Below are 26367 nucleotides of genomic sequence, written 5' to 3'. Positions count from 1 at the left end.
ACATAACAGTAACAATGTCATTTCCCTTTTTGGGTGTAGTATCAATTACATATTTCTACATTTTCCAGGTTCCTAGTTGGTGCGCAAGCTGCTTAGGCCAATCTTACAAATCCCAAGGTTGGGCCAGGCTTCCTTTTGGTGTGGATTGGGAAGCTGAAAACATATTTCAGTTTAGCTCAACTGGCGTCAGTACTGGTTTACCCCTTAGTCAAATGTAACTTGTGTTAACCTGGTTACACTTGCTGTTAACGTCCCAAAAAAGGAAGACCATTTCACTCTCCAAACATTTATTCACAACATAACAGAGAAAACAAAGTGGTCACTCCCAAAAAAAGTGATAAAGTGATAAATTCAAATACAACACATACCAAGAAATAATTAAATAAAAACAAAAAATCAAGAACTGGTTGACGAAGGACCATGCCAACATGATTCCACAAACATGGCGTTGCGATATGGGTTCCAGAATATATGCCCAAAAGGACCAGATCCAGGTTTGGTAAGGGTAGCAGGAAGTAGTGAGCGTTGGAGTGCCAAAGATTATGTGAACAAACAGAAGATGGTGAGAAAAAAAAAAAAAAATTAGATGTTCGCAAACAAACACAAATACATTAGGTATAAACACTGGAGTTTTGTTCAAACTTACCTAAAAAATCTGGCCACCACATCATCGCGTATGGCCCCCCCACATACTGACCTTCGACCAACCTCGGGGGGGCCATCCTCAGGTAAGGCATCCTCTGGCTGCATTGGGACACCACTCCTTATGGCAATGTTGTGAAATATCCCACACAGGACCACAATTTTAGACACCATATCCGGCACATACATGAGCTCGCCACCAGAGCGGTGGAGGCATCTGAATCGGCCTTTTAAAAGGCCGATACAGCGCTCCACCACTTGCCTGGTGGCTGTAAGTGTGGAATTATATGCACTTTGTGGCCCTGGTGTGGGAGCCAAATAAGGAGTGAGCAGCCAGGACATGCAAGGATATCCACTGTCTCCTGTGAACAAAAATAGACCACATCAGGAACACTGTGTATCAAGCTTAACATTGTTATGTACTAAAGGTCTCCACTTACCCAGAAGCCACGCATCACCAGCTTGTAGGTTGGTTAATTTCTGCCATATCCCTGATTGCCGGATGACGAAGGAGTCATGAGCACTTCCGGGTAATTTAGCATTCAGGGACAGGATCTGGAGGGAGGCATCACATACCACCATTACATTCAGGGAGTGATAGTGTTTACGGTTTCTAAATATTGCCTCCAGCCGTGCTGGAGGCTGAAGTGGTATGTGAGTACCATCCACAACCCCTATGATGTGTGGGAAGCCAGCTATTTGGTAAAAATTGGCCTTGGCCACACTAAGGGCACCCATATCCAAAGGCATTTTAATAAAATGATGGAGGTGCTTGAAAAGTGCCTCCATCACTGCCCTCAGGATCCGGGAAAAGGAGGATTGGGAGATGCCCGCCACTATTCCCACCGTTGTTTGAAATGATCCTGAGGCACAGAAATGTAACACCACCATAAATTGCGTCAGTGGTGGTATTGCTGTTGGACTGTCAATTTGCCGCTCAAGATCACTTTCTATTAATGAGAGAGTGTCTATGATGATTTTGGGAGGTAGACGGTAGCGTCTTAAAACCTCATCATCGGGCATTCCAAAAAGGGTGACACGTGTTCGAAATATCTGGGGCCTTGCATGCCTACGATGCCTACGCCTGGGACGAGTTTGAGGTTGGTCGTCTTCCGGGAGCAGGGCCAGAACAATTCGCCCCAGATCTACCTGAAATTCAAAGTTTACAATGTAAGGCTTTTGAGCCACCCCAAAAGTAACAAAAAACAACTTAGCTTTCTGATACCATCCATAGCTGCTTACATGCCGGGGTATTGTCATGATACGTATAAACTGTAAAAAAGCCAAAAATGAGACATCAAAAATTTAGAGGGTGAATTTTTGTTTTTCAAATTGTTGCAAGCCAACACATAAAATAGGCGAAACACACATTTGGCCATCGATGAAAACGACATTGCACACCGTACGTCAAATAGGGTTCAAATGGACCCCAAAAATGGAAAAGGGAAAAGCAAAACTGGTTTACATGATGAATAAGCCGCCAAAAATGCGTTAATTAGTTCGCAAATGCAAGTCACTACACCAACAGTCAAAAATGCGGTAATTAATTCGCAAATGCAAGTCACTACACCAACAGTCAAAAATGCGTTAATTAGTTCGCAAATGCAAGTCACTACACCAACAGTCAAAAATGCGGTAATTAATTCGCAAATGCAAGTCACTACACCAACAGTCAAAAATGCGGTAATTAATTCGCAAATGCAAGTCACTACACCAACAGTCAAAAATGCGTTAATTAGTTCGCAAATGCAAGTCACTACACCAACAGTCAAAAATGCGTTAATTAGTTCGCAAATGCAAGTCACTACACCAACAGTCAAAAATGCGTTAATTAGTTCGCAAATGCAAGAAAAAAAATGGACTTACCCAACTCGAATATATAAGATTTCCAAAACAAAGGTCTTTGGGTCCGAAAGCCAAAACAAACTAAAAAAGATGAAATTAGTGTTAAAAAAAAATAGCTAACCAAAAAACAGAAGTAGACACCAATTGGCCACAAATTAGACTGCACAAAACTTACCAAATCAGGAAAGGATGGGGAAAAAAGCAAAAAAATGCGAACGGAAAACCAAAACAACTGTAGCAAAACCAAACAAAAAACCAACTCTGCCAAATCCTCCAACCGCAAACAACCAAATCCAAACAACTTAACCGCCAACAATCCAACAACCCAACCTCGACTCCACACACACCAAGCCATAAATAGTGTTTATTTTCCCGCACAAATTAAGGATGAATCATAGGGACGCACAATCAATGATGCGGCCGCAAACAAAAGACGCATGTATAAATACGTCACGAAATCACATTGAATTTCTGGTTGATTTCATTCTGGAAGCAGAGACATGGCTTCAGACCAGGGAAACAATGGCCAAAAATCCGGCGGTAAGGCCTTCATGCATTTTGTCTCAATGATTATTTTAAAACAAATATATTGGTCAAGTTGTGAAGTGGCTAAATCTGCATATTTACCCAAATAGGTGAGGAGGATGACATGGAAGAGACTGCTGGCCCCAGTCAACCCGCCAAAGCTGCCAAAAAAAAAAGGCAGCCACATTTCACAAGCAAGGAGATGGAGGTTTTGATCCAGAAGTGCGTTGACATCCTGCCCCAGGCAGCCAGGAATATGAGCCAAAGCCAGAAGTGGAGAATGTGGGAGGAGGTCGCCGTTGCTGTCAATAGGGTGGGTGATTATGTCCGTCTAGCCCGGGATGTCAAACGGCGGTAAGTAAACACTTTCCCATCCTATAAACAAACCCCATTGTAAAAAAAAGGATAATGGGTCCAATTTCATTCCACAGATGGGCAGACTTCAAATATCGTCTCAAGCAAAAACTTGCCGACAGGGCTAGGCATGCAAGGGGGACAGGTGGGGGTCCCACCCCTGTGTCATTGGAGTTGACAGACTTAGAAGAGCTGGCACAGGGGTGTGTGCAGGCTGTGGAGGTGTTTGGCGTGTCCAACATGGATACGGACATGCCAGACTTTGCGGCTCCTCATGTTGGCCAAGGTAAGTCTTGTGATGTCACCAACTCTGAAATGCTATTGTGCCAATATGTAGATTCTAATGTGAGTCTTTTCGCAATTTTCCTAACAGAGACAGAGGCGGATGAGTCTGCTCCAGAGGGGAGCCTTGGCCGCAGAATTTCTGCTGGCTCTGCAGGGGAGGAACCAGTACATCCGGCTGAGGACCCTGCAGAAGCCAGTCCAGGGCGTGCCCCCTCGCAGGCAGTGGGCCTCCTCACAGAACTCAATTTTAAATCGGATTGCCATACGGAGATTCTGCAGAGGATGGACGCCAGTCTGATACGGGTGGCTGAGGCCCTGGAGCAAAATGCTGCGGCCAACGTGACCATTGCTCAGGCCCTGGCGGAAAATACCAGGGCCAACATCCGCATCGCCGATGCCCTGGAGCAGCTCGTTCGCCAGCACATGGTGGAGCCGACCTCCCTTCCTGCCGGAACATCCGGATCCTACACCTCTGGCACAACATCAGCCAATCCTCCAAATGTGCCTAGCCCTGTGCCTAGTCCAGAGGCCACAACATCTGCCTCTGGACAGGCCAGCCCGATGGCATCCCGGACCCGGTCTGGCGCCCACCCTCACCCAGCCAAACGGGCGAGAAAACGGTGACAGCAATGGCGACTTTTCCCACACTCCTTCTGTGCTTGGCTCATATTCCTTTCTGGTCAAAACTTCCCTCTCCTTTCTTGTGAAATGTTTTTAAATTTTGTATTTACGTTTATGTTAGCAGTTATGTTTTTTTTTTTTTTTTTAACAAATATCTTTGCCACAAAAAAAGGCAACAAAATATTAGGCCAATTTGTTTGGGTTTAAACAATAAATTTAAAACAAAAAACTGAGATTGTATTGTGACATTATTGTACAAATGGGTTACATTTAATCCTGGCCCTAAAGGCCAAAACTGACCCTCTTAAAAAAAAAAAAAGGCCTCTTTAAGGAACGTTTAAAAAATCACATAGCGATGCAAATTCCACAGTAAACCAAAAAAAAGGGGAGCTAATTAAAACATGATGACATTATTGTTACAATAGGCCATAACCAACAAATTGTGGCCAAAATAAAACACCAAAAATGTACGCTAATTGATTGTGTAATCATGACATTAGCAGCTCTGATTTCCACCTGCGTACGCTTTTGTGCTATCCCAATAAACTGCTTTCCAAACACATACCAAGCCGGTTTTCAATCCAACACTAATTACTTTACTGACCAGCCGCGATTAATCGCAGCACCATCGTTGAGTCCCGGGACGGAGGAGAAGGCCATCGCCAATGTGGTCGAGTAATCCTGACCCTAAGCTGTGCGAGCATTTTGAAGGGAAAGCGGATGTTCCAGTGACGTATGAGACGGTCCGAACACATTTGACGTTCGCATCTGCTAATGTATGTACGCCCCAAAAACGCCTCGCCACGCCTGCGTTTTTTCATCTCCACCCCCGTCAACACCCAAAAACGCCCTGTTCTGTCAATCACATTTGACATGTCACTTCCTGTACGCTATTTTAGGAACGAGAGAAAAAAAACTCGCAATCTGCCGTACGCACATGCGCAGTGTAACACCGACGCATGCGCGGTTAGTCAACATCGGAACGCAACGAGCGTACTGTTGTTAACGTGCGGCTCTGAATTAGGGCCAAAGTCTTCTTCACCACCTCCCCATCACACATTTGCTTTGCAAGAAAAGGCAACTTGACATCATTCACATCTGTCTTGTCATTTTCTAATACTGTAGTACCTATGTATTGCAGATTGATGCAATTTAGTAGTAATTTTTATTGATGTTTTGGATTTCATTTACATTTACAAGAAAGGTTATATTTTATGTTATGATATGTGAGTGCATGGGATCCCTCATCACATTTGTTGAAATATGTGTTTGTGCAATTTGTTATCAGCTACCTGTTATACTGCTGGCTACTGTATTCACAGTAATAGGGCCCATACATCATCAATCACACAAAAAAACTACATTTTAACGATTCTACGTTTTTTTCCTCCCTGATTTAACGGTTCTCCAATCCACTGATATGTGCCATACATAGCCGATATGCACCAGCCATTCGCAGATCATTTTCACCAAAGAATGGACCTGCCAATCTAAAAAGGCTCATTGTTTTACTAGTAATGGTTTGCAAAATGGCTGAGTGGTACCATACATTGGCAATCTACAGCTCCGATTGCTTGGCGAAATCCACTATGTTAAACTACTTGATTTACTGATTCTGACCACTTTTTGGCCGGAAATTGGTTATCGCCAGTGAACCCCATATAATACCATTTTTTTTTTTTACACAATCATCTGCAAGCTGCAGAATTGCCCCAATTGTTTACTATTGTATGGGTCCCTTAAGTTCTGTTTATGCTGCAGTAAAACTGAGCATGCTTAATATTGTTGTGTTGTTAGTGTTACTAGCGTTGGAAGGCACACTAACAATGAGAGGGTCATTCTGGACAAATGCAGAAATTACAAAATATGAAAAGGTTGGAAAAGGTTGAAAAGGTCATTTTGTAACAATTCTATGTATTTTAAAAACTGTAATAAGCTAGAAAAGACTCAATTTGAATAATAATGACTTTATTTCTTTATTATCAATACATACAGTTTGTGATATAAATAAATATATAAAATATTAACATTGACCGTAAAGTATTAAAATGTCTTCAAAAGTAATATTTGTATGGAAAATAATGTAAAAAGGTGACATAACTAAATAATTATATATATATGTGGCTAGTAGAGGTGACATCCAGTAACGGCAGTAACATTGCTTAACATTGACTTGAACAGGACAAAAACATAATCGCTTTTTTGCTTTAATGGCTTTGAACAAAATTATTCTGAACCAAAAACATACGAAATTACTAGTAAAATCATAACAGAAACATGTTATGGGTCATTTGTAAAAAATGTGATGTAACTGGTTTATTATAAGTGTAACTTATTGCTCTATTTGCAGTAAATAAAAACTGTGCAAGCTATAATAAAAGCACCATTAATGACTAACATACAAAAAAGTCAGATTAGTTTTCACTTGGAAACATCTGCAGTCTTTTTTATAAATATATTTACAGATTTTTTTCACTTTAGTCCTTTTTCATTAAACTTTCTTTATTTGTCTTTATACTTTTTTATAAATAATACATTTCACTCAAATTAGCACCATTTAATTAGTATGTCTTTGATATGTATGCAATTATGCAATTAATTTCACTTAAAATATCATAAAAACCATCTTACCTTAGAGACAAAATTAGTAATAGTAGTAGTAGTTATAATAGCACTAGCAGTAGTAGTAGTAAGTAGTAGTAGCAGTAGAAGTAGTAGCAGTAACAGTAGCATTTGTAGTAGTAGCAGTAACAGTAGTAGTAGTATTAGAAGTATTAGCAGTAGTGGCAGTAGTAGTAGCAGTTGTTGTAGCATTTGTAGTAGTAGCAGTAACAGTAGTAGTAGTAGAAGTATTAGCAGTAGTGGCAGTAGTAGTAGCAGTTGTAGTAGCAGTAGTAGTAGTAGCAGCAGTAGTTGCAGTAGTAGCAGTAGTAGTTTGAGCAGTAGCAGTAGTAGCAGTGGTAGTAGTAGTAGCAGTAGTATAGTAGCAGTAGCAGCAGTAGTAGTAGCAGCAGCAGCAGTAGCAGTAGTAGCAGTAGTAGTAGCAGTAGAAGTAGTAGCAGTAACAGTAGCAGTTGTAGTAGTAGCAGCAGTAGTAGTAGTAGTAACAGTAGTAGTAGTAGTAGTAGTAGTAGTAGTAGCAGTAACAGTAGTAGTAGTAGTAGTAGTAGTAGTATATGTATGATATGTATGCAATTATGCAATTAATTTCACTTAAAATATCATAAAAACCATCTTACCTTAGAGACAAAATTAGTAATAGTAGTAGTAGTTATAATAGCACTAGCAGTAGTAGTAGTAAGTAGTAGTAGCAGTAGAAGTAGTAGCAGTAACAGTAGCATTTGTAGTAGTAGCAGTAACAGTAGTAGTAGTATTAGAAGTATTAGCAGTAGTGGCAGTAGTAGTAGCAGTTGTTGTAGCATTTGTAGTAGTAGCAGTAACAGTAGTAGTAGTAGAAGTATTAGCAGTAGTGGCAGTAGTAGTAGCAGTTGTAGTAGCAGTAGTAGTAGTAGCAGCAGTAGTTGCAGTAGTAGCAGTAGTAGTTTGAGCAGTAGCAGTAGTAGCAGTGGTAGTAGTAGTAGCAGTAGTATAGTAGCAGTAGCAGCAGTAGTAGTAGCAGCAGCAGCAGTAGCAGTAGTAGCAGTAGTAGTAGCAGTAGAAGTAGTAGCAGTAACAGTAGCAGTTGTAGTAGTAGCAGCAGTAGTAGTAGTAGTAGTAGTAGTAGTAGTAGCAGTAACAGTAGTAGCAGTAACAGTAGTAGCAGCAGTAGTAGTAGTAGTAGTAGTAGTAGTAGTAGCAGTAACAGTAGTAGTAGTAGTAGTATTAGCAGTAGTAGCAGTAGTAGTAGCAGCAGTAGTGGCAGTGGTAGTAGTAGTAGCAGTAGTATAGTAGCAGTAGCAGCAGTAGTAGTAGCAGCAGCAGCAGTAGCAGTAGTAGCAGTAGTAGTAGCAGTAGAAGTAGTAGCAGTAACAGTAGCAGTTGTAGTAGTAGCAGCAGTAGTAGTAGTAGTAGTAGTAGCAGTAACAGTAGTAGTAGTAGTAGTATTAGCAGTAGTAGCAGTAGTAGTAGCAGCAGTAGTGGCAGTGGTAGTAGTAGTAGCAGTAGTATAGTAGCAGTAGCATTACTGGGCACATTTCCAGTTACCAGGTTAAGAAAATCTTGCTTATTTTTTAGCTTGTACTATTATGGGACACCAGCAAAAATTAGCAAGATTTTCTTGATGAGTAGTATCGGAGTGCATGGGTCTGATAACTATTAATAACATTATTGTTATTACTAACAGTTACTTATACATTTGGTTGTGTTTTACAATTGGAAACAATACAGTAAAAAAAACAAGACTGGGTAATAACAGACAGAGGTAAGAGGGCCCTGCTCGCAAGCTTACAATCTATAGATAACTAACTGTCAATCTATAGATAACTAACTGTATCTGCCCTATCAGTACATTAAATGCCACTGAGATGTCTTTCCCAAAATAAAATGATACAAGGCTGAGTGCTTTCATCTGGGATACACAACTTCGCAGGACTTGTGATATTCTTATCTACATTAGAAAGTATGTCATACCTTATAACACAAGGGTCGTAACAGTGTAATTTGAGAATACCGATGTGATATTGTCACAGTTGTCTGGTATTTACTAAACACACGATTGTTATTGGTTTTACATACTAACAATGTAATGATATTTATTCTATCTGTATAAAGAACATGCATGAGGTCATCACAGCTTAAACATAACCAGTATATTCAATTCCAACACTGGGCACGTTTCAGCTGTCTCTTGCTGTCAGCCTTATTTATTAATAACGGTTATTTTTAGTGTCCATATGTTACGCAGCAGAGTATATTTAATCACTCACATCAGGCTCTGCCCCAGTGGAGCTTACAATTTACATGTCCTACTACTTGAGCACCCAGTCTAAGGGTATATTCATTAGAAGCCTACCACAGGGTTTCCCGAACTCTGTCCACAAGGCACCATAGCGGTCCTGGCTTTAAAGATATCCATGCTTGTGCACATATAGTATAATCAAACTGACCGAGGTACTAATTAAGTCACATGTGCTTAAGTATGGATATCCTTAAATTTTGGACTGTTAGAGTGCCTTGAGGACCGGATTTGGGTACCAGTATGTGTTTGGAGACTCCGATCCATCTGATCACAAAACGTACTAAATTGACCTAATCCTGTTACTTCTATTGGATATTTGTCATACAGGAAAAGAACTTCTGTAGAGCATGTGTTAACAGAATTTGGACAGATATCTTTCATATTCCCATTTTATTACTTCAGGAGTTTTAATGTTTAGTAAACAATTTGCTCATTTGTTGCAGCCACTACACTAAAAATAGCTCAATATGACTCTTATTTACTCGCAAAGTGCAAAATGTGCAAATACACAATAATCAATAACAAGCAACCAGACGTGTGCATTTACTGTCTAACAGTGCTTAGTGCTTGTTCTAATTCCTAATTGAGTGCCTATCTGACTGCACATTTGTATATAGGGATAAAAGCTTGAAATATTAACTATACAAGTCAGCATATACAGCACATGAAGAAATTCACCTAAAGCTCTTTAGGAATAGACACAATACATTGAAAATGTAACAGTTTTTTTTTTAATCCCTGCAGGTTGCATAAAACACAGCTCTGGCACTGATGAAATCTCGGATTTTCAGGACCTCATCTTCCAACCCCTCAAGCTCGGAAAATTTGTCTATCACAGATTGCCGCCCCTCTAGCAGCTCACTTTCAATTTCTGAAAAGAAAGAAAGATTGATTAGAAACAGGCATGGCAATGATGGTGGAGGTTTCCCAATGGCATCAGGGATCATCAGCTTAATAGTAAATGCACGCTCAATGACAATAACCAGAGTGCATTGTACAAGAAAGGGGAATTATTAAAACATGCGGAGGAAGTAAATGATTACTAATTCCAGGTCACCTTTAATAAATGCTGGTAGTATGTAGGATGTGCTGTGGGGGCTGAGAGTGGGCTGCTAAGGCTATAGACAGTTACACCCAGGGTAGATAGTACCTGCAGCTGCTTGGACAACAGGGACTCCCTTATAAAATACCTTTCCTGATTTATCATCCAAAAAAATGTTTACTTTCCCATTAATAGGGGAAAAGAGAGTTATGATGGTTGGATTCCATTTTCCTCCATCTGCTAATTTATCTTAATGTAGATATTACTCTTACTGGTAGGGATTGTCCCTTGTGGGTTAATTCAGTCCACTTAGAAGAATTAATTTATTTGCACTATAACCAAATATAACTGGTGTCTGGTGTGCTTTAATTAATAATTGGGGTCTGACTTTATCCAATGTTTAACAGAAGATGAATAACAAATTCAGTTCCCATTTAATCACAGACTGGGCAGCAGTCAGTCTGTGATTAAATAGAAGGAGCCTATGACTGTATTAGAATCAGCATATTGCTCTGATTCTTAGATGCTTGTACAAATGTGTGGGAAGCTGGCTGCTGAATATAAAAGCAGTAGACGTCAGACCCTGCCAGTGCCATTCAATATGTTGCTTCCATAGTAAGCAGCTGTTCATTAAATTGCTTAAATATTAACTATTTTGCTACGCAAAGAGGAAAGCTCTATTTAAAATATAATAACCTGTTAGCATTTGTCACTTATACCCATTTTACACCAGAGCTAAAACCCGGGTTATTGCAGGGTTAATTCAGGTAGCTCCTTGGTGTAAAAGGGGAAAGGGATCGATTGCTGGGTCGACCGGGCAATCCAACCCAGGTAACTTGTAGGGTTTAACACGGGATTAACTCGTGAAACCCTGCAGTGTAAATGGCGTGATCCGGGTCAGGGTGACCTGGATCGTGCCAAATGCCTGCCGATTGGCCGGCTTCAGTGGCGCTTGGAGATGATGTATTCTCCAAGCGTTCACTTCAACGCCGGAAAAGCCGAGTCTCTGCAGACCAGGCTCCGGTGTGAACGGCGCCGTTTAGGGAATATCCTGGGTCAGCGCCGTGGAAATTCGAATTGGAACCCTGTTCCAACCTCAGGGTCAGACCCGGAATTCCGGTATAAAAGCAGTATTAGGAACATTTGGCTTGTTCTGTGGGACCAGCACACATGGATACACTATGTCTTACCTTTCATCCTTTTTATCATTCCCTCTGATTCTTGGAAAAGACGGTCGGCCTCCATCTTGATGTTTGCAACCTTTTCTCCTTGAACCCCAAGGTTGGAGGCTTGGCCTAAGCGTCTCTTAAACAGCGCATATTTTTCCTTCACAACAGCTAGACCCTGTGTGTCAGATAATCAATGTAATTACTATTTAACAATTTTATAGAATCGGTTAAATTGCTTTATAAAGCATAAAATATATTATTGCTTTGCAAATGTCCTTACTCCCTATTTACAAGCTGTCAATGTGGACAGCAATTAAGAAGTAAGTAAGACTGTGGAGTTGCTATAGCAACCAATTAGATATTTGTATGTACCGTATCTCCCAAACTGCACCAGAAAAGCCAACACCAGCTTCTTTGTAGCAGTTTTCACATTTGGCTTGTTCACACCCATGAGTTTTAGGTTTCAAGGAAAATGCACAGAAAATACTTATTGTATTCATGAGATCTCCAATGGGGAAAACTATGTCAATGGATGAAAACTGGCACATGCAACATGGTACATTGACAATACTTGATTTTAAATGTAATGTAGTTTTCAAACATTAATTGGAATTTAGAACACCAATGTTTATTCCCTATATTGATTGTGCATTAAGCACTACACATTCTACCTAATACTGTGCTGACAGCAATTCTACTTGTAGAAATTTGTGGGATGGTTGATTATCTTTCACTATTGTGTTACATGTCTAATAATAACTATTATCCAGCATCTTCTCCTACTGCCCTTTCTGCCAGCATCGCACTGTAGGTTTTAAATACCCCATGAAAAGCATTTAGATAATAAATGGTAAATAAAAGGAAATGATGGAGACCATACATGGAAAAAATATTGCCAGTACCTGTTGTGCATCCATAGCCTTTCCGTGAGCTCCCTCCGCTGCCTGCTTGGCCTGACCGGCTTGCCGTAAGCTCTCCGCAGTTCTCTCACGCAGTTTCTCTACTCTTTGTGTGAAGGTCTGAAGCTGAGAACGCATGTCTGTCAGCCCGCTCTCTGCAGGGACCAGAACTTGCTCAATCTGCAAAGATAATTTATTCTGATCAGTTTGGTGTAGTACAGGAGCAAATAAACTGTGCATAGACAACAAAAGTTGTAAAATGTATGATATTCAGTTACAACTAAAAATGTCTTAAAAATATGTTTACTATCCCCAATTTCCACTTGGAGCCGTTCCTGGGGGAACTATTCCACGCTGAGCACATTAAGATGCACCATCGGCCGCATTGGTTGCACAATAGGATGCCCCATCGGAGATAGCACCAGCCCTATGGTAGATGCAATTTCTCTATTTCAACATGGCTGTCATGCAACTGCGCCCAAGTCTGGCTAGCCACCCCCGTTTGCTGCGGAGGAGAGGTAAGGAAAGAGAGGCGGTCATGGGCTGACACTATTACGAGCCTCAGGACAAACCACCCTCCTCAAGAGCATCTGTATACCTATACCTTTTCCTGCTACTCAGGGCTACCATCACAACGGCCCCTTGCAACTAACGTTTACTGGAGACCTTTCGGTCCAAAAAAAACAGGACACCATCAGCGTAGTGGCTCTCCTGGACTTTAGGAGGCACCTGCCGCTGCAGCATATTGAGCTGAACCAGCGCTCATCCGAGATTTGGAAATCCATGATACCAGCTATATACACCTCCGTATGGAGATTTTAATAATAAGGATTGTGCTCAAGTAAAAAAAGTGTGGAGTTAAGATTCACTCACCATCATTTTTTGGATTGCAATCCAGTGAGCTTTATATGCTATATATTAAGATAGATATATGCGTTTTTTTTCCATAGTCAAATATATTAACCGGACCCCAATTTGGGAGGTCTTTTATATATATATATATATTACGAGTAGTGTGATGTGACCATTTAATTATGTTATGTCTTTTTAACACGTTTTATTGTCATATGACATTATTTAAATTGTATAAAGATTGAATATTTTCATGCTACATCTTGGTGCCCTGAATCTCTTTTGTCTCTGCCATATCTGGTTATTATTATTATATTTTTTTCATATTAGATCACTAGCGCAACACCAGCAGTATTTATTAGGATGCTGGAACAGCTTTATAGCAGGTATTAACCAGGTTTTCTCTTGGAGCAAAGTAGGAGACTCTTGTCTCCCACCATGTAACTCTTGCACAGTAAAGACAAGATGACCCCTGCACATGCTCAGTAGTGAGCCCTGTGACCCTCTTTGAACGGGGCATGAAGCCTCCCTGGATGGACAGGAAGACTGGATTCTGTACTGGTGAGCACTCCTCTTTTAACAGTAGTGCCAAATGAAATATGTTTTTGCATGCTGGTATAAAAGTAGTCACGCTAATGCATCTATTCCAGTATTCTGCAAGGAAGATCCCTGATATGTCCATTTCCTGACAGCAAATGATGCCTATGTTTGCACCCCCACAGATGCTGAAATCCATGCATCTCCTCATAATACTGGAAGCCATTGTAGGAAAGTAGCTGCATGATGTTACAATAGTGTATTTGTGCTGATAATAAGCCCTTTTATGGTCTATAATGATCCTTATTATGTTTTATTGAATAAAATTGTTATATATTGCTTGTGATTTAACAGAGTAAGCTGAGAGACTAGCTACTGTCAGCACACATGGCATCTGAGTAATGAATGACTTGTCAGGCAATGGTTAATAAGCAAGTTTGCACAGTAAAAAGGGTTTAATGGTAATCTTTATTATAGCATGTCCAGGGCCCACAGTGGTCCTAGTTATGGCCTGCTTTTTGCTGTGTCTCACCTCTTGCATACGATCCTGGATTTGGCGCAAAGATGAGCCTGACCCACGGATTTTGTCCTCCGCCTCCTGTAGGGCTTTCTTTGCTTGTCTTATATTCTCTACCACACCATCCACATTATCTTCAACATCTTTAGCTTTCTTACTAAGGGTTAGGAATGAAAAAAAAAACTGCTATTAACGTATTGATTTACACAACTCTTATATTAGTCACTGTTGCATATACTGCTGTAATATGTGATATACAGCAAGCCAGCACTAAATTAAATACATTATTCAATACATGCTGTTACTGTACAGTGCCATGGACAGTGTATATGGAACAAATGTATAAGTAAATCAATAAAAATCTGCATTTGTGTACAATGCAGCATGCTACAGTTGTCATGACGATGTTGGCGCAGACTGCAGAGGCACACTATCATCCCTATTTAAAGTATAATCTCCTACGGTAAAAATAAAGCTAGTATATGAGAATTAGCCTGAGTATATTGCAGCTTTATCAAGCATTGATGTGCTGTTTGATTCTAAATCATCTATAGCAGAGGTTCCTGGAGTACAAGTAACGATGTTCAGGGTTCATGCAAACATTTTTCTGTAATGGCGGGGCAGGGGTGACACGGGACGGGGCTGGGCAGCGCTGGGGCAGGGTGGATTGGGCGTATTCCAGGTGATAAAAAGACTCTCTCTCTATCCCCATGTAACTCATTAGGATCCTGCTCACAGGCAGGAAAATACAGTGACAGGATCACTGGTGTCTTCTGAATAAAAGCGATTGTCTGGATTTACTTAGATCCAGATCATTTCTGACTATTACACAGGATTATGATATTCATATTTACCAGTTTCCAGTTGATTTAAAATTATAAATTTGTAAAAAAATATAATCATTAAAGTAAAAACAAGAAATGAAAAGGTCCATCCATGTATGCCTGTAATTGTTAGAATGTAGCTTAAAAAAATATTACATAAATTTTTCTAATTTCTTTAATTTTAATATACAAGAAATACATCTGTACAATGTATTCTATTCTTGTGTCTTGTTTCTCTTCAAATGTTGTTTATAGCAGCACGTTTATTGCTTTTATCTAAACATTTATCCAATAAAATATTGAGCTGCCCAGGTGTACGCGGGGGGAAAATGACTGAGAAACAAAAAGAAAAAATAACAGCGCTGTGGATGACCCAAATCAATGATTAAACATTAAAATAATGGTATTGATAACTATTTCCCAAAAAACAATGTATAAAAAAATATACTGTATATATAAAAATATATAATAAATGATATATAAAAAACAGTTATGCCATATGATGATTAATGATAAATGTACCAATTTATTACATAAAATGAATTTAAATAAAAACAAAAATTAGTACATATAAAAAATGACACCGATGTGAAATTAATAAAGAGTGTTTGTTAATGAAAACACCACAATTAATAATAAAATGGTTTTGACAAAATGATAAGTCCGTATCCAATTGTGCAATGTAGGAGACAGAAAAAAAGGAGAGACACTGAGGTTTATGTCCAGATCCAACTGTGTTTAGATGAACAGGTGATTCCTGAATAGATGGTTAGTGATGTGCAGCACTTAAATTTATCCAACAAGTGCAAAGATGTTCAGTATTAATATACTTAAAAGTAGGGGTGAGCGGGTTCGGATTTCTGAAATCCGAACCCCCCGGGCTCCCCCAGATCCAAGGCTGATCCGAGTAAGGCTTGACTTTTCCCGCCTGACTCGGATCTGAAATCGAGGCAAAACATCATCATCCCACCTTCCGGGTCTCGCGGGTTTTGGATTATATATAAGGTACCCGCGTCGGCGCCATTTTCTCACTCGGCTGTGGACAGTGAAGAGGGAGGGTGAGAGTTAGGGCTCGCTGGGCTGTGTAATGTTGTGCTGTGCTGTGCTGCGCTGTGCTGCTGTTGTCCATAGGGGCTGTGTCCACTCCTCCAAAGTCCATAGGGGCTGGCTGTGTTGTGCTGTGCTGCTGTTGTCCATAGGGGCTGTGTCCACTCCTCCAAGTCCATAGGGGCTGGCTGGACTGTGTTGTGCAGTCAGTTGTCCATAGGGGCTGTGTCCACTCCAAAGTCCTGTGCAGTGTCCCAGTCCTAAAGGGGTGCTGTAGTGTTGTCCACAGGGTGCTCTGTCCATCAGGGGTGCTCCCCCCAAGTGCAAAAAAAATAAATATTTTTTCTGTGTTTGTGAATTGTGTGCGCAGTAGCCGCACGTGTATCAACAAAGTAGCGCCAAGCGTGCGCCTGTGTCATAAATAAAGGGCCGGCTGGCTTGACCGTTAAAGGGTGCTGTAACCCCCAAAGTGCGCTCCAAACAAAATAAAAAAATATTTTCTGTGTTTGTGAATTGTGTGCACTGTGGCTGCATGTGCATCAACAAAGGAGCAGCGCCAAGTGTGCGCCTATGTCCCATAAGTAAAGGGCCGGCTGACTTGTCCATTAAATAGTGCTGTAACCCCCAAAGTGCACTCCAAACAAAATAAAAAAAATTCCCTTTTTTTTCTGTCTTTGTGAATTGTGTGGGCTATAGCTTCACCTGCATCCTCAAATCAGCAGCGACAAGCGTGCGTCTCTCTGTTAAAGCGTGGTGTAACCCCCAAAGTACACTCCAACAAAAATAAATCATTTTCTTCTGTGTTTGTGAATTGTCTGCACTGTACGTGCATCCTCAAAGCAAAAGTGACAAGCGTGTGTCTGTCTGTTAAAGGGTGGTGTAACCCTCAAAGTACGCTCCACAAAGAATAAAAAAAAATTTTTTTTTCTGTCTTTGTGAATTGTGTGGGCTATAGCCGCACCTGCATCCTCAAAGCAGCAGCGACAAGCGTGCGTCTGTCTGTTAAACGGTGGTGTAACCCCCAAAGTGGGCTCCAACAAAAATAAAACATTTTCTTCTGTGTTTGTGAATTGCCTGCACTGTATGTGCATCCTCAAAGTAGCAGCACCAAGCGTGCGTCTGTCTGTTAAGGGGTGGTGTAATCCTCAAAGTGCGCTCCACAAAGAATAAAAAATTATTTTTTTTCTGTCTTTGTGAATTGTGTGGGCTATAGCCGCACCTGCATCCTCAAAGCAGCAGCGACAAGCGTGCATCTGTCTGTTAAAGGGTGGTGTAACCCTCAAAGTGCGCTCCACAAAAAATAAAAAATTCTTCTTTTTTCTATCTTTGTGAATTGTGTGCACTGTAGCTGCACGTGCATCAACAAAGGAGCAGCGCCAAGCGTGCGCCTGTGTCCCATAAGTAAAGAGCCGGCTGGCTCATTTCTTAAAGGGTGGTGTAACCCACAAAGTGCACTAGTCTCCAACAAAAATAGAAAAATATTTTCTGTGTTTGTGTGCGCCTTACCCGCACGTATTTATCAATATAACATAAATGGAGGACCAAACTTTCTTCAATAAAAATAAAATAGGGAAAGATCAAGAACCACTTCCTCCTAGTGCTGAAGCTGCTGTCACTAGTCATGACAAAGACGATAACATGCCATCAACGTCATCTGCCAAGGCCGATGCCCAATGTCATAGTAGAGGGCACATACAATCCCAAATGACAAAGTTCAGGAAAATGACCTTAAAAAAAACATTTAAATCATCTGAGGAGAAACGTGAACTTGCCAATATGCCATTTACGACACGGAGTGGCAAGGAACGGCTAAGGTCTATCCCTATGTTCATGACTAGTGGTTCAGCTTTACATGACGATGGAAGCCCTCTCCTCCCGCTAAAAAATTCAAATGAGTTAAGCTGGCAAAAGCACAGCGAAGAACTGTGCGTTCTAAGAAGATATCACAAATCCCCAAGGAGAGTCCAAGTGTGGTGGCGGTTGCGATGCCTGACCTTCCCAGCACTGGACGGGAAGAGGTGGCTCTTTCCACCATTTGCACGCCCCCTGCAAGTGCTGAAAGGAGCACCCACAGTCCACTTGCTGATATGCAAATTGAAGATGTCACTGTTGAAGTACAATAGGATGAGGATACTGGTGTAGCTGGCGCTGAGGAGGAAGTTGGCGAGGAGGATTCTGATGGTGATTTGGTTTGTTTAAATCAGGTTCCGGGGGAGACAGATGTTGTCCGTGGGATGAAAAAGCCCATCACGGTCATGCCTGGGCAGAAGACCAAACATTCCACCTCTTTGGTCAGGCAATATTTCTATCCAAATCCGGACAACAACTGTCTTGCCATATGTACCATATGTAAAGGTGAAATAAGTAGGGGTAGGGACGTTAACCACTTAGGAACATCCTCCCTTATACATCACCTGCAGCGCGTTCATAAAAAGTTACTGTCAAGATCAGAAACTTTGGCTAAGATCGTAAGCAGTCCAGGGACACCTAAATCCCTTTGTCCTGTTGTATCCAAGCGCCTGCAAACCACACTGTCAACTCCCTCCTCGTCAATTTCCTCCTTAGTCAGGATCAGAAGTAGTCCTGCAGGCCATGTCACTGGCATGACTGACTCTCCTATCCGGGATTCCTCCGGAGGATCCTGCATTGCTACTCCTACTGCTGCCGCTGCTGCTGTTGCTGCTGCTGGGAGTCGTTCATCATCCCAGAGAGGAAGTAGGAACACCACTACTTTTACTAAACAATTGACCCTCCAACAGTCCTTAGCGAGGAGGATGAAGTACGACAGCAGTCACCCTGAAGCACAATGTATAACTGAGGCCTTAACTGCTATGTTGGTGTTAGAAGTGCGTCCGGTATCCGCCATTAGTGCAGTGGGATTTAGACAATTGATGGAGGTAGTGTGTCCCCGGTTCCAAATCCCTTCTAGATTCCACTTCACTAGGCAGGCGATACCGAGACTGTACAGAAACGTAAGAAAAAGTGTCCTCAGTGTCCTGAAAAATGCAGTTGTAACCAATGTCCACTTAACCACGGATATGTGGACAAGTGGAACAGGGCAAACTAAGCACTATATGACTGTGACAGCCCACTGGGTAGATGTATCACCTTACGCAGCAACAACAGAGGCACACTGCCGACAACCTCTTAGAGAAACTGAGGGAAATCATCGCCCAGTGGCTTACCCCATTTAGACTCTCCTGGGGATTTGTGATATCTGACAACGCCACCAATATTGTGCGGGCATTACATCTGGGCAAATTCCAGCATCTCCCATGTTTTGCTCACACAATAAACTTGGTGGTGCAGAATTTTCTGAAAAGCGACAGGGGTGTGCAGGAGACGCTTTGGGTGGCCCGAAAAATTTCTGGCCACTTTCGCCATTCAGCGACTGCGTGCCAAAGACTGGAGCACCAGCAAACACTCTTGAACCTGCCCCGCCATCACCTGAAGCAAGAGGTTGTGACCCGGTGCTTCAGAGGATGGAGGAGCAGCAAAAGGCCATTCAAGCCTATACATCCACCTATGACATAGGCATAGGAGGGGGTATGCACCTGACTCAAGCGCAGTGGAGAATGATTTCCGTGTTGTGCAAGGTTCTCCAGCCTTTCGAACTTGCCACACGTGAAGTCAGTTCAGACACTGCCAGCTTGTCAGGTCATTCCCCTCATCAGGCCTTTGCAGAAGCAGCTGGAGAAAGTGAAGGAGGAGCTAAGACGGAGCGTTTCCACTCAGCATGTGGGATTTGTGGATGAAGCCCTTCATTCGCTTTGCCAGGATTCCAGGGTGGTCAATCTGTTGAAATCAGACCACTACATTTTGGCCACCGTGCTCGATCCTAGGTTTAAAGCCTATGTGGTGTCTCTCTTTCCGGCCGACACAATCCTGCAGAGGTGCAAAGACCTGCTGGTGAAAACACTCAGCTGAATCGGAACGTGACACGTCAACAGCTCCTTCTTCATTTTCTCCTGAAACTGGGGCTGCCAGGAAAAAACTTAGGTGTCCTAAGCAACCCGCTGGCGGTGATGCAGGGCAGGCAGGACCAAGTTTGGACATCTGGTCCGGACTGAAGGACCTGGCAACAATTTCTGACATGTCTACTGTCACTGCATATGATACAGTCACCATTGACAGAATGGTGGAGGATTACATCGGTGACAGCATCCAAGTAGGCATGTCAGACAGTCCGTACCTGTACTGGCAGGAAAAAGAGGCAATTTGGTGGCCCCTGTACAAACTGGCTCTATTTTACCTGAGTTGCCCCCCCTCCAGTGTGTACTCTGAAAGAGTGTTTAGTGCAGCCGGGAAGGCGTAGGAGGTTGCTTCCACAAAATGTGGAGAAGATGATGTTCATAAAAATGAATTATCAACTCTTCCAGGGAGACCAGCCTCCAGAACGTACAGAGGGACCTGTGGTGGTGGATTTCAGCGGAGACGAATTAATACTCTGTGAGGATGAGGATGTACACAACACTGAAGAGGGTGAGGAATCGGTGGATGAGGAGGATGAGGACGACATCTTGCCTCCGTAGAGCCAGTTTGTGCAGGGACAGATTAATTGCCAGCTTGTTTTGTGGGGGCCCAAATGAAACAATAATTTCAGCCACAGTCGTGTGGCAGACCCTGGCGCTGAATGATTGGTTTGCTAAAGTGTGCATGTCCTGTTTATACAACATAAGGGTGGGTGGGAGGGCCCAAGGACAATTCCATCTTGCACTTCTTTTTTTTCTTTGCATTATGTACTGTTTGGGGCCTAGTTCTTCAAACTGCCATCCTGTCTGCCACTGCAGGGTCACTCCTAGATGGGCCACGTGTTTGTGCCGCCCACTCGTGTCGCTGAGCATAGTCATCCAGCTACCTCGGTGCAACCTTTTGGACATAAAAACACTATTGTGAGGTGTGAGGTGTTCAGAATAGACTGGAAATGAGTGGAAATTAAGGTTTTTGTGGTTAATAGCATAGGAGCAGAAAAACCCACAAATTCTGTGATTTTAGCTGTTTTTATGCTTTTTTTAAAAAAAAATAAAGATCCAAAACACCAAACCCAGAACCCAAAACACGGAAGGGTGGTTTTGGCAAAACCAATCCAGATCCAAAACACGAAGAAAGATCCAGATCCAAAACCAAAACACAAAACACGAAAAGTGGCCGGTGCATACCCCTACTTAAAAGTATCAGTCACTGTACCCCGACTCCGGTGATGCCTCCCCTCCGTTCAGCTGGTCTCCCATGCTGCACTGCGGGCCGGTCATCAGGTGATCGGGTCCCAGTGCAGTATGGGAGATCATCTGATCGGAGGCATGGAGTACATCACCGGAGGCCCGGATCATGCAGGTAAGTGTAATTAAGGGAGGGGGTCCTCGATCGCGGCAGGCGGGGCATAGCACCGGGGTGGTTAGTAGCGGCGGCCGGTCGGCACATGCGCGGGCACTTTGTCACGGTATTTTTTGCGAAAATACAGTGACTAGTGTGTGGAGGGGATTCGCAGGGACAGAGCTTTATCGCAAGCTCTGTCCCTGCAAGGGATTTGTAGTAAATCCCTGTGATATTGCCTGAATTCGCAATGCAAATTCAGTCATTGATATCACACTACAATCTGCATTCAATATGCGGATTGTAGTAAATAGAGCCCCTAGTCTCTAATGGTGGAGCAGTGCATGGGGAGTCAGGTCTCCCGTATGTAGCAGTGTCTGTCTATTCCCACTGCGTCCTCAGAAGTATAGCGCTGGCGTGAGGTGCCTGCCATGTGTAATGTAGTGGCGTCCTCAGCTTACTGATGTCAATATAGCTGCTTCCAAGGCTAATGATATTCAATGAGCTAATTCACCGGATAATACTGCAGGAGCGCAGAATGGATCCCAGATCAGTGTTCAAAACGATTTTGAACACCCGCGCATCACCGCTCCCACTGGGGACGAGGTGAGAACAAGTATTGCCGGCCAAATCGGGAGCTCCCTACTGTTAACCTGGAGAGGTGGTGAGTTTAATTTTTAAGCTGCTGCAGCGGTGAGTGCCAAAGTGTTTTTCACACTTACCACTATTCTGCTGCCCCCAGTGAGAGTACGGGGTACAGTGACTGATACTTTTAAGTATATTAATACAAAACATCTTTGCACTTGTTGGATACATTTGAGTGTTGCACATCACTAACCATCTATTCAGGCATAACCTGTTCATCTAAATACAGTTGCATCTGGACATAAACCTCAATGTCTCTCTTTTTCTCCGTCTCCCACATTGTACAATTGGATACGGACTTATCATTTTGTCGAAACCATTTTATTATTAATTGTGGTGTTTTCATTAACAAACACTCTTTATTAATTTCACATCCGTGTCATTTTTATATGTAGTAGTTTTTATTTAAATTCATTTTATGTAATAAATTGGGTATATTTATCATTAATCATCATATGGCATAACTTTAATTTATATATCATTTATTATATATTTTTAGATATATATTTTTTTATACATTGTTTTTGGGAAATGGTTATCAATACCATTATTTTAATGTTTAATAATTGTGTCATCCACAGTGCTGTTATTTTTTGTTTTGTTTTTCACTTTTGGTTGTTTACCTTTTAACAGCAGCGTGGTATATTACTCTTTGTTTCTAGATTTGTGTATATTAGATATCTTATTTTTCAGCGCCTGTGGCGATAATCTTTTTTTCTTGTTGGAAAATGACTGAGACCCACTGATCTATAGCAGGGCTTCATTTAGGTAATTCCATTTCTCTCACTCACTTTGACTTCAAATAAAAAGAAACTGAGATCATAATAGTTATTCATTAATACTATAATCAGTAGTATAGGGCCTGATTCAGAGATGTACACTATAGCACAGCCACAGCGTATTTGTATGCAGTAGCTGTGCTAAAGTATGCAAAAGCCACAGGAGGCATCTTAAGTGATAAGACGCCCACTGCCTGCTTCTCTAATCCGCTGCTGCAACAGGGGCTCAACAGCATCGGATCAACTGCATGACCATCGGACATCTGAGTAGCCCTCAGGTTCCTCAGGATGTCTGGCAAAATCACGCTGATGGGGCCAGTGAAGCTGTGTCCAAGGGCGCAGTCCTGGCATTGGTACGCCCAGAAAATGGGACTGACACACTCATGTTTTCTGGTATGCTCCCTGTCGTCACCTCCAGACGCCAGCAGCAAGTCAATCATGTTACGACTTTGCAGCACTGAGACTGATGTCACTGCACATGCGCAGATCAGCAAACATCGGAGATTTACGTAGAAATCGACATTATGTAAATCTCTAAATTAGGCCAATAGTGATTTAGATATTCACTTTCCATAAATATTGATTTACACAGCATGCAATTAAACACACCAAAATGTGTATGACCTAGGAAAGCTAAGCCAATTACTAAGACTTATGGGGATAATGTAATAGGGTGAGAGGTTAGATAATGTGAGAGTTTAGCAGTAATCTCTCACATTGGTCAAGTTTTATCTTCAAAATGGGGAAAACATTTGGATGAGAGTCTAAATAGAGTTTTTTAATCTAATAACCTGCGAGTTTACATGTTCTCAGACTCTATTACATTGGCCGAGTGTAAAAAGTGTGAGAGGTTACTGCTAATCTCTCACATTTTCTAATCTCTCACCCTATTACATATGGCCCATGATGTTCAGGCTTCTCTTAACCTCCATTTTTAAAATAGGATAGATAAGCTCCGTCCTCATGCAGACACACACTAGGGCAATGGCACTCCAGTCCTCATGTACTCCCAACAGGTCATGTTTTGTGGATTTCTTTAATCATGTACAGGTGAGTTAATCTATTTTGCTGAGTCACTAATTATCCCACCTGCTTCCACAGATATATGATGATGATAATATTATTAAAGTTATCTTATATTTCCATTATATATCCTAGAATGGATGTACATACCTGGCTTCCTCTGCCTCACTCTGCAATTTCTTTGCTCTGGCAATATCCTCTTTTGTCTGTGACAACACCACATCCACATTTGGCAACTTTCCTGCTATGCTGCGAATTTCATTCATCTTCCTCTGGAGAGAGGAGGCATCCACAGGTAGTTTGAGGGACAAAACGTACTCGCTGACCTCTTGGATAGTGGCAGGATCAGTGGAGGGCTCTGAGAACAGAAACATCCAATATCACTTACCATATTTAAATATGGATGGAAAATGGTGAGGTCTGGGTGTAGCTTTTTTTCTACAATCTTTTGATGTTGTTTCATAATTATTATGTTATTATATGATATTGCAACATTTTAATGTTGGTTACCTTGCAAAACCACACTCCAGATATTAAGCCTCTACATACAGTCATTTTAAAATATATCCTATCAGCACAATTTAAAAATGTTTATGCTTTCAATTCTTATGCAAAATAGTTTATTTCAATCTCCAAACTGTGCTCTGGCCCAAAAATTAGGTTCATATGATCACTATTATATGTTTTATGTTTTTGGTGCTATTTTATATATATATAAAAAAGTAAATTTTAGGTCAGATGATCCTCTATGGTAACCCAATGTTATCTAAATGCAAGCACTTCTACATGAACATACTGCACATTTCTCATGTGAAAGAAGAAAGGAAGTAAATTCTAGAGAAGGCCTTTCCAACCTGTGGCTCTCCAGGGACTGGGTATGGGATCCCAGGGCCGTAGCTAGGGTAGTATGGCCAATGCCATCGCACAGGGCACCACATGTCAGGGGGCGCTGTTTGGGCCTGTCAAACTTCTGTTTATTATCATTCTCACTTGTAGCTTCCTCTAATTTCATCCCCAGCATCTCCTGGCCTCCCCTATCTCTTCCCTGGCCCTTCCCCATGAGGCCATTCCCCTTTTTTGAGTGTATTATGTCCCTTTGAAAAATGAGGGGGGCGCCAATGCTCTTTCTGGCACAGGGCACCAAAAATTCTAGTTACAGCTCTGTGGGATCCCGACAGTCAGAATACCAAAAGCAGCATTCCAACAGTTAGAATCCCGACAGAATTTGTTAAGTATTATAACCCTTACCCTACCCCTAACCCACTGTTTCCACAACCTAACCCTAACCATTTCCTCCTGCAGCCTAACCTTAACCCTCTCCCCCCCGCAGCCTAACCCTTACCCTCCCCTTCAATGCCTAACTCTAACCCCTATCCCTAAATCTAACCCTAATACTCACTGTCGGGATGTCAGCGGTCTGGATTTTGGAGCTGGGATTCCGACTGCTGCTTGGATTCTGGTGCCGGGATTCTGACCGCTGGCATCCTGACCGCCAGGATGCCAACTACATTCCCTCTCCAGCTGTTGTGAAACTAGAAGTCCCAGCATATCCTCCCACGACAGCTGGAAAAGCATGCTGGGACTTGTAGTTTCACAACAACTGGAGAGCCACAGGATGGCCAGGCCTGTTCTAGACTATATAATATATTTTACAAACTCACACATTTGTTAGAACTATGTGACCGTAGGCTGAATAGTTTTAGCACATGATGTCTAGGAATAGGCCTTGTAGTGGCTTTTGGAGATGTTGGAGGGGGAGGACAAACAAGTCTTGTGGGGCATTTTCTGAGCCAGTGTTACCAATTTATTTTACTCTAAATCATTTAGAGAAATGAGTAAACTACCAGGCGCCTCCTATTGTTATGAAGAGATATTGTTCGGCAAAGTAATCCCACAAATGCTGTCCTGTTATTAATATGATAAGCTGACATTGTAAAAAGTCAGCAGCTCAGCTTATTGCTCAGACATGTGGTCTGATTAAGGAGTCTGCACAGGTAACACCTGAACCTGGAGCACGTGGGTGAGACAGATTATGATGTCTGTAGGACACAGACATCCAGTGCATTGTAGAGTGTCTGCTTAGTGTAGTGTCACAGCTGCAGAATAATACGGTCTGGAACTGCACATAACTTAATAAGTAGTATTATTTTCTATGGGACATCTCTAATTAATTTGTAAATTGCAATTATGTTGCTAAGATGATTCACAGTTACTTACAGTTTATATTGTGATAATGCTCTGTAAACACTGTTTTAATTAGCAATGGAATCTATTTTTCATTAAGTAGATTTATCATCAACACTTAATCACTGAAACACTGGCTACTACAGCAACAATTTCTCAGTTAAACCTGTCTCCTAAACATAATGGACCAAATTTACCCAGCACAATTGATGGTACCATCATATTGGACAAGTCTACCTTTATTTCCGTCACACTGCATGCATTGATGGCTGTGGAAGAGTGGAAGTTTGCACTGATGGGGGAGTTGAGTTCCCCATTGCATACAGTTATACAGAGCAGAGCACAAACTACATGCCATTTTGCAGAG

General features: G+C 41.8%; 1 protein-coding gene across 1 annotated transcript in view; it reads right to left on the bottom strand.

Annotated features, from left to right (window-relative positions):
- Nucleotides 1–6280: 6280 nt before the first annotated feature.
- Nucleotides 6281–26367, bottom strand: part of LAMB3 (laminin subunit beta 3) — an 82728-nt gene continuing 62641 nt past the window's right edge. Inside the window, exons 19-23 of the mRNA XM_088475445.1 lie at nt 23967–24174; nt 14201–14342; nt 12283–12459; nt 11402–11555; nt 6281–10040 (exon numbers count right to left, since the gene is read on the bottom strand). Coding sequence (XP_088331571.1) covers nt 9901–10040; nt 11402–11555; nt 12283–12459; nt 14201–14342; nt 23967–24174 — 821 coding nt within the window. The 3' untranslated portion in view covers nt 6281–9900. The remainder of the gene's footprint in view (nt 10041–11401; nt 11556–12282; nt 12460–14200; nt 14343–23966; nt 24175–26367) is intronic.

This window comes from Taudactylus pleione, unplaced genomic scaffold, assembly GCF_031769625.1.
Source record: "Taudactylus pleione unplaced genomic scaffold, aTauple2 ptg000172l, whole genome shotgun sequence".
NCBI classification, from domain to species: domain Eukaryota; kingdom Metazoa; phylum Chordata; class Amphibia; order Anura; family Myobatrachidae; genus Taudactylus; species Taudactylus pleione.
This window is presented reverse-complemented; position numbering and strand designations above follow the sequence as displayed.